The 9,170-nt window shown below is 47.3% G+C and overlaps 1 protein-coding gene across 1 annotated transcript; it reads left to right on the forward strand.

The window, feature by feature from the left end:
* Positions 1–3,261: 3,261 nt before the first annotated feature.
* Positions 3,262–8,629, forward strand: LOC121661743 (guanylin-like). Its single transcript, XM_042022235.1, has 3 exons — positions 3,262–3,536; positions 6,657–6,846; positions 7,711–8,629. Exons 1-3 carry the CDS (start codon positions 3,462–3,464, stop codon positions 7,773–7,775), a joined length of 330 nt encoding a protein of 109 aa, XP_041878169.1. The 5' UTR covers positions 3,262–3,461; the 3' UTR covers positions 7,776–8,629.
* Positions 8,630–9,170: the final 541 nt, after the last annotated feature.

Raw genomic sequence — 9,170 nt, forward strand, 5'->3', positions numbered from 1 at the left:
TGCCCATCTCCCCAACCTGTTCAGGTCCCTCTGAGGGCTGCACAGCTCTCAGGGCCGTTGAGGCTGGGCCTAAGGAGGAACAAACGGGGCCAGTCCGAGGTCTTCAGTCTATGAAAGGTGATTTTGGCAGGGGGGAACATGACAACTGACTGACGGCCACCAGCTCCAGAATCCCACCAACTCCAAAGATGGACAAGACTGAGCCTGTGGACTAATTAGTGTGAGAAGGGAGACAATCATTTAACCAATAGAAGATAGAATATTAATTAGAGAACTCTGTAACATGTAGCCAGTGAATGTTGAGGCCTTTGTTTGCTAAAATGTAAAAATAACGTAAAGCTCCAATGAATGGGGGAGCCAAAGTCTGTGGGAACCACTCAGGTCCTGCTGTGCACAAACTGGAATAAAGATATAGAGGTCTCTCACCTCGGGGTGGGAACTGGCTCTGCACAGCAGGGAATGAGCCTGGGATTGGGACAACCAGACCCGCCTTCCAGCCCCAGGATGGCCACAAGCAGGACGGGGCAGGTGGAACACGGGTGTGTTCCTCTGGTGTTGGGCCTGGCCTCTCCCAAGTCTTGAGCTGGCAGGGCTGGACCTGCAGGGCAGGGGTGTCTCAGAGGCCACAGAATCTCCAGGAGCAGACCTGGTGAGCAGAAGGTTTCTGCCCTCCTCCCTGTACATCCAACTGACCAGTTCCTGGTCCCCCCGAGCTTGGTGAAGCAGCTGGAGCTCCACGACCCCAGAGAGAAGTGGAACTGGGACATGGGTGTGGTATTGGGGTCATGGCCCCACACGGACCTGCGCTGTGACCCTGAGGAGCAAAGGGGCACAACAAAGCCAAAACATCCTTCTCTCTAAATTGGAATAATTCAAATTTCATGGACGGACTGCTCAGGGGATAAGGAGCTGGTTGGATGTACTACATACAGGATAGTGGTGAAGGGCTCAGATGGAGCTCAGTGACAAAGGGGTGTCCCTCAGGGTCCATAGCGGGACCAGTGCTTTTTAATGTCTCCGTCAATGACAAAGACAGCGGAGCCAAGGGCACCCTCAGCATGCTGGCAGATAACCCCGAGCTGAGCAGTGCAGGTGACACACCTGGGAGACAGGATGCAATTCAGGGGGCCTGGACAAATTCCAGAAGTGGGCCCATGGGAACCTCAGGAGGATCAAGGCAGCCAAATACAAGGTCCTGAACATGGGTTGGGGCAACTTCAGTATCAGTCCAGAAATGAGCTTGTCCCTCACTTGTCCTTCTTCCACTCCAAGTCCTGCTATCAAGCCCTTCATTCCCAGAATGGATTGAGACTGGGGGTTTTCCCAACTCATGTGCAGGACCTCATGAGATTCCCATGGACCCACTTCTTGAGCTTGTCCAGGTCCTCCAGGATGGCCCCATCCTTTGGGTGCATCACTTGTCCTGCTCAGCTTCCTGTCACGTGCCAACAGGCTAAGAGTGTGCTCAACCTCACCGTGTCCTTGATAAGGTATCAAAGAGCACTGGTCCAAGGCAGGACCCTGAGGTACACCACCCCTCACTGGACATAGAACCATTGACTACAACTCTGTCTGCATCTGTTGGTTCAGTGTTGTCTCTTGTGACACCTCTCCAAAATTGCCTGTCCCTCTCTTTGGGTTCTCTCCAAGGCTGGACTTGATAATCTTGTTGTTTTTTTCCAACCTTAACAATTCTCTGGTTCCCTCAATGCCTCTTTAATCTGTTGTTTAGTTTCCACCAAGCTGTACTCAGGGCTTAAAGGGTTTTGGAGAAGAAAATGGTTGTAAAAATTACCAGTGGAAATGTTCTCAGAGATTTTTACTCTGCCCTATGCTGTTCCACCCTTAACCCACATTACAGTAATTAAGGGCAGAGGCCTGAGCTGCTGTGGGGTTGCAAATGCTGTTGGCTGCTGGCCAGGGCAGCAGAAAGCAGAGAAATCATTACAGCAGAGGAAATGGGCTTGTTTTGTTGGAATACAGATCCTTTCAGGGGTTTAAATTTCATGGATGAGGCTGGTGGAGAGGAGAGAAGCAAAGTCTGTCAGCCCACACTCTGCATTGTCAGCTCTGCTTCAACTCTACAGTAATTTTTGGGTTATAATGAATCCGAAAAGTCCCATTCCGTCCCTTCAAGCCCCCTGCCTGGGGACTTGGCTGCTTTGGATTCTGGAATTTTACTCCAAGCAGGAAGATGATTTTCACTGTAACTGGAAAAATAATTTGGGTTACAGCAAGAACTGGAGCCTTTGGGGCATAAAGCACTGCTGAGATTTGAGGAAGGTGCTCAGTGGGTGACTGTTGCCCTCTCCTGCTGGGATCAGGAACATTGTTCTCTGGGTGTCTGTGTTAATCCAAACCCACAAAATTCCAGACATCATTTACAGATTAAAGGATCTGAGCTTGATGTCAGAACCGAGCTGAGGCACATTGGTGTTCTCCATCCGTGTGGCCCTCCCATGTTTCTATATAAGCATGGAGGTCACAGGGAAATGGATTTGATTCCTGGCAGCCTTTGTCCTTAATGACACCTCCCATGCCTTTTAACACATGCATCTTAATTGGGGGCAGAAAAGAGCAAAGATGACATTTTGTAGCTGGGCATGTGCAGGCACAGCCTGGGCTTCTCTGCCTTGGTACTTGGCTCTCTCCAAAGCCCTAACAGGAGTGGGGTGACAAGGGACAGGACCTGGGGAAATGGCCTCAAGTTGTGCCAGGGGAGCTTTAGGTTGGATGTTCGGAAATTCTCTTTGTGGAAAGGGTGGTCAGGCACTGGAAGGGGCTGCCCAGGCCAGCGGTGGAGTCACCATCCCTGGAAATGTTCAAAAAACATGCGGATGTGGCATTTGGGGACATGGTTAATGGTGAACAACCTATCATCAGGTCCTGGGTTGATGGTTGGACTCAATGATCTTAGAGGGCTTCTCCAACTTTAGCAATTCCATGATTCTGTGATTACACTCTTAGTTCCTGGAACTCCCAGAACAGCCAACTGACTGCATCAGTTTTTTTCTATCGTCTTCCAAATTTCTTTTTTTTTTACTCCCAGCTCTGCAGAAAGTGGCCAGAATTATGGGGACTTTCAGGTGTTGCCTGAGCTCTATCTCCACCACTTATTTGTTGCAGTTTGGAATGTTTTGCCCACCCACGTCATGGCCAGTGTCTCAAAGTGCGAGCAACTCATAAATCCCAGGATCTGCCCTGGGTGTGACTGACCTGCTGTGCTACTGAGCAGATAACTGAGAGTCCCCTCAAGCTTTATGATATGTCAATAAAAAGTTTGGATTAATGGATTACCAACCTAATGCTGTGTGAAGTCTTTATAAAGCTCTGACTGCTGGGCAGTCTGAGAGCTCAGGAGAAGAGGGAAAGTCGGAGAGACACAAAAAAGGTGGAGAAACACCAAAGGCAGAGGAAATAAAATCTATCCAGGTGAGGAGAGGTTTGGCTTTGCAGGCACTATGAAAATCTTTCTTTCCTGGACAGTCCTGGCAGTCCTTGTCCTGGTGCACGTCTCCCAGGCAGTCTACGTTCAGGTGAGTCTTTTCCTCTTTCATTTGTTGGTATTAAGAGTTCAACAAAGTGCTGATATTTTTTAAACTTCTGGCTGCAACAGGAATTTTGAACTAAATTAATAGACCTGAATTTTTGCTTTGCTCTGCCTTGATTTCCACCTGCATCTCCCTGTGCTCTGGGTTTTCCTTCTGTGAAACACTTCAGGTATCACTAAATGCTGCTGCTGGTTTTTTACCTTCTCCAGCCATATCTCTGCTCTGAAATCCCTCAGGGACTGAGGCGTTTCATACCTGGAGTTTTCTCCTGGACCTAAAGCCACGTGTGGTGAAAGTGCTGACTTTAGAGAGTGATGCAAACAAGGGGTGACAAAGGAGAAATTGTCTTGTGTTACCTGGTTCTAGTCAGGAAGTTCTTTACGGAAATGATCTGTGAGTTTAGGGGATGGAGCCTGTTAAAAAAGGGCAAAGAAGAGCTGAGTTGGATCCAATTAAATATTAATAGGCAGAAAAGTGATTAGAGGAGACTCAATGAAATTTTCCAAGTACACAGCACCTATGGCTGATATTCCACGCAATGTGGAAGGGGTTAAGAAGGTACTTCAGGGCCCTGGTCTGTCCTTGGGGGAGCTTTGGATCTCTCTGCACTCATCGTGAGAAACAGCGTGGGAGATTTCAGTCTGATTGCAATATAAACTACTTCCTCGGGAGCCAGGAAAACTAATACCTGTTAAACAGTTATTGACTCTATGTGTCTGCAGCAGGTTTCCAGGGACAAGGTATGTTTGTGTCCTGGACTATCCTCTTTTTGTCCTTTGGATGGCAGAGGTATCCAGAGGTAGCAGGTTTAAGCTATTGCTTTCTCTCAAACCATTCTTCAACATTTACAGTCTCCAGAGGAGCAAACAGCTTCCTACCCAGTGAAAAACATCCCAGTTTTCTACTTGTAGCCATAAAAAAAATTAATAGATGAGAATGGCTGCTTCTATGTTGTGTAAAAGAGTAGGAAGCTCTGGAGTTTGAGCCGGAATTCTTCTCTCATTAATCATTAAATCTATGTTTTCTCCACTGTACTTGCAGTGAACTCTGAGTGTGTTGCACTCCTTTCACCTCAGTTCTTTTAGGTCTGACTGATTCTTTGACTCTTCACTACACAAAGTCAGCTTCCACTCTTCTTCCCTGAAATAGTTTCCTAGATTTCCCTTCCCTGGCCCATAATATGTCAGATTTAGCTCTCTCTAATACATCTTTCTTACTTGAGGTGGCAGGGTTTTGTTTCTATTTTGCCGTTCCTTTGTTCTTTTTTGTCCCTTGGACCTGCAGATCTCAGGGTTTGTTCCCAAGTCCTGCTTTCTCTGAGGTTGTGCCTGTGGAAATCCACTCATTTTAGTTCTGTGGGTTTTAGTTCTCAGGTGTGTGGCCAACAGCTGAATCTAGAGCTGCCTTTATACAGGAAAAGTGAATTTTTCATAGGCAGCCAGGGCTGATCACAGAATCAGAAAGCTGCTTAGTTTGGAATGGCCCTTTAAGATCACTAAGTCCAACTGTTCCTCCAGCACCAAGAGATCCACCATGTCCCCGGGTGCCACATCCACATGTTTTTCGAACACTTCCAGGGATGGTGACTCCACCACTGCCATGGGCAGCCGGTGCTAGTGCCTGATCAACCTTTATAGGATCATTAAGGTCCAAAAAGATCTCTAAGATCATTGAGTTCAACTGATAAATTATCTGAGTAAGATCATAACCTGACTGCAAGGAATTTTACTTAGTTAAGTAAAGGCACGTCCAAAGTCTATCCGATTGGATTTTTTAAACCTTTAGCACCAACTTAATGTGATTCTGTAAAAAATCCCCCAAAACCCCAGTCAGAATCAAATCCCCTCCCCACTTATATCACACCATTCCCCACTGGACTCCTGAGATGTGAAACAAATGCTAATATTTGGTCTTGTGCTGTATCAGAGTCACTGAATTTTATTTCTTTGGATGAGGAGCTGTTACTTGATCCCAGAATCTCAGGATGGTTTGGGTTGGAAGGGATATTAAAGTTCATCTCGTTCCAAACCCTGCCATGGGGTTGGAACCTCCCACGTCACCTTACTGACTACATGTTGGCCATGAAACCATGTTAAAACAGCAGATAAAAATCAGTTTGAAAACGCTTCTTCTGTCTTCTAGGCCAAACTCTGATTACCTGCAGACGGGCAAAGACTTTGTGCACTTGGTTAAACAGCTGCAATAACTGCAACCTAAATTTATGACCTCAAAAAGGGGAATTCTCTTGAAACTGAGGGAATGACCCTTAACTGATGCACAGAGACAAGCAACGAAAACATAGAGTAATATTTCTCAGAGTTCTGTCCCAGCTTCCTTAGGTGGTTTCTAGTGTGAGCTTTGAGTCAGAAGTGTAATATTTATGCTTCCAAAACCTCGTTTTTCATGAATTGTGTGGGCAAGTTTTAAATTGGCACAGGGTGGGATTGTTGGGCTTTCTGTGGAGGGCCAGGAGCTGGAGTTAAAGATCCCTGTGGGTCCCTTCCAACTCAAGAGATTCTGTGATTCTAAATTAATGGAAACTTTCCACAAGGTGTCGGGGTGAAGGGTTTAAGCCCTTAACAATGTGTGGTGTGAAAGAAGAGCTCCTTTTGTGTGGTCACACCCTGCCAGGTCACAGCCAACACTTGACACTTCCACTGCTGTGTCAGGAGAAAGAGTGAACCAAATAAATTCCCATTTACTCCCATCGAACTCATGATTTTGTAGATCTCTACCACATATCCCTGGAAGTGCTGGACGGCACTTGGAGCAACCTGGTCTAGTGGAAGGTGTCCCTGCCTGTGACAGGGGGTGGAATGAGGAGAGCTTTAAGGTCCCTTCCAACCCAACCCAACCCAAGTCTCTTTTCTAGGCTGAAGATTCCCAGCCTGGATCTTCCTATCCCAGATTTTATGGGTCTTCTCATGGGGATGAGCCAGGCCCGAATTCTCCCTCTGTCCACTGCCCTCATTCAGCACAGGTTTTATCTGGGCTTTCTTTCAACACCGTCTTTTCCCTCTGTTATATTTTTTGGGAGAGCTCCTGGTGGAAATGGAATGGATTTGCCAAAGGCCTGACTTCCTGACACCTCTTTCTTCTGCACAGGATGGTGACTTGAAATTCTCCCTGGAGTCCGTGAAGAAGCTGAAGGAGCTCATGGATGGGAACAGACACATCAACCCTCGCATGATGGTTCCCATAGCCAGCTACTCCCCATGCCAAGAAAAACACCTCCCAGAGGAATTCCAGCCTGTGTGCAAGAGGGAAGATGCACCCATGATTTTTAGGAGGCTGAGTATGTAGTTCGTATTTCATAGTTTTCATTTTTACCACACTTTTCAACCTTTAACATTCCAATAGCAGGAGGCAAAGCCATGGAATTACTGCTGTGTCACTTCTAGGGCTGCTGGGAGGGTTTGTGCTGCCTTCGTGCTGCCCTTTCCCCTGCAAGGGTTGGGCTCCACGAACCCCCTAAGGAAAATTCCTGCAGTGCTGAGCTGAGCTGTTCCCTGGGCACATCCCACTGCTGTGACCATGGAAAAGTTCATCCAAGTAGAATAATGGAATCACTGAATGGTTGGGTTGGAAGGACCTTAAAGGTCATCCAGTCCCACCCCTTTGCCAGGGGCAGGGACACCTTCCAATATCCCAGACTGCTCCAAGCCCTGTCCAATCTGGCCTGGGACACTTCCAGAGATGGGGTAGCCACAGCTTCTCTGGGCAACCTGTGTCGGGGCCTCCCCACCCTCACAGGGAGGAATTTCCTCCCAGTATCTCATCTAAATCTACCCCTCTTCAGCTTAATCCATTCCCCCTTGTCCAAAGTCCCTCCGCCATGGGCTGCTGCTGCTGCAGTGTTTGCTTTTTTATGTTACTATATTTCATTTATCTACTGCCCAGTACAAGGGACACTTTAGGACGAAATGCTGCCATGCCCTGTTGTCCTCTTCCTTCCACATGTTCCCATTGCTTCCCAAGGAATTTAGGTATGACTTCATTCATTAAGCCATACTTTAGCATGAGCCAATTTTACTTAGAGCAGTATTACCTACAAGGATCTTAAAAATGATAAAACAGGAATGCAAAGGTGTCTCCAAGTGCTTTGACAGTGGCTCTGCCCTCCTGGCATCTGCCTGAAACCCTCCTTTCTCCCGGACAGGCCTGGCTGCTGAGGACGACCTGTGTGAGATCTGTGCCAACGCTGCCTGCGCCGGCTGCTTCTGAGTGAAGATGGAGAAACCCACAGAAGATGTGTCCAGCTGGGAAGTTTGTGCATTCCTGTGGCGAGATCATGTACTTTCACCAATCAATATTCCTGGGCTTCATCTCCCACTCCAGCCAAACTGGAGCTGCCAGCTCATGGGGACATCCCTGCAGTCTTGCAGCACCTGGATCAGGTGCCACCAGCAGAGGAGTTCTGCCAACAAGGAGGCTGTGACTCCTCCGAGAGGTGCAAGTGCTGCAGGAGTTGGGTGACACTGGAATGGAAAAGCCCTGGGTTCCATTTCCCACTATTCTGCCTTTGGATTTGAACAAGCTGGGTGAAACTCAGCATCCCCTGCAACCTTTTTAATAGCTAATATTTAATAGCTAATATTCAATGTCCAATAAGTAGTATCTAATCATTAATATCTGCCTGTGATTTGGCCTCCCCTACACACAACATCACTGGGTTATTCCCTTTCCCAGTCCCTCCTTCCCAGTGTGTTGGATCCCTTTCCCTTCCACCTGTCTGCAGGTGACACCTTTGATTTTGTAGCAGAACGCCAACAAATAACTTGGGACAAATTCCTGGTGTTTAGGAACACTTTGACAGCCAGAAATCAGACTGTTCCTTGTACTGATTGTTGTTGATTTAGGGAATGGGTGTAGAGGAGCACAGGAACACTTCTTCTCTGGTTGGATATCAAGGTTCTTTAAAGTCTCTTTGGGAGAAAGAAATTCCAAAGTGTAGTGCTAGAATCACACTGAAATGAAAACATTGCCTGTTGTTTTATTTATTGGTGGCAAGATCGTGAAGAAATGATCTGCCCATGTTTATATGCTGTATAAGCAATAAAAACTAGCATTAATTTGGATTTTCTTTTGTTTTGTTTATGTTATTGCTGGGTTTGGGGGTGGGTTTTGTTTTAGGATACTCTTCTTGCCTACTTGCTTTTTCCCCATATAAGGGGCTTCATGTCTGGGGCTTCCCTGAATAAAATATATCTTTTCATAATGTCCTGAACTTAAACCAATTTGTAGTCACAGAACCACAGCCCAGAGCACTTAGTGCCATGCCCAGTCCTTCCTTGGACACCTCCAGGATGGGGACTCCACCACCGCCCTGGGCAGCCCCTTCCTATTCCTGACCACTCTTTCCATGAAGAAATTCCTCCTGATGTCCAACCTAACCTTCCGCTGTCAGAACTTGAGGCCGTTCCCTCAAGACCCTCCCAGGGTCTGCTCCTTCCCTGGGAGCAGACCCTGACCCCCCCTGGCTCCTCTCCTGTCAGAGAGTTGTGGAAAGCCAGGAGGTCCTGCCTGAGCCTTCTTTTCTCTAGGCTGAGTACCCCCAGGTTCATCATCGTAATGCAAGTCCATATCAGATATTTTAATTTTTTCCCTCCTGACTGTCGA

Source organism: Corvus kubaryi, unplaced genomic scaffold (assembly GCF_017639235.1).
Source record: "Corvus kubaryi isolate FWS band 111438036 unplaced genomic scaffold, C.kubaryi_AGA036_p1.0 37189, whole genome shotgun sequence".
NCBI classification, from domain to species: domain Eukaryota; kingdom Metazoa; phylum Chordata; class Aves; order Passeriformes; family Corvidae; genus Corvus; species Corvus kubaryi.

Coding starts and splice junctions, on each gene's coding strand:
- LOC121661743 (XM_042022235.1), top strand. CDS start 3,462: ATGAAAATCTTTCTTTCCTGGACAGTCCTGGCAGTCCTTGTCCTGGTG. Junction 3,537..6,656: donor CCCAGGCAGTCTACGTTCAG/GTGAGTCTTTTC, acceptor TCTTCTGCACAG/GATGGTGACTTGAAATTCTC. Junction 6,847..7,710: donor CATGATTTTTAGGAGGCTGA/GTATGTAGTTCG, acceptor TCTCCCGGACAG/GCCTGGCTGCTGAGGACGAC.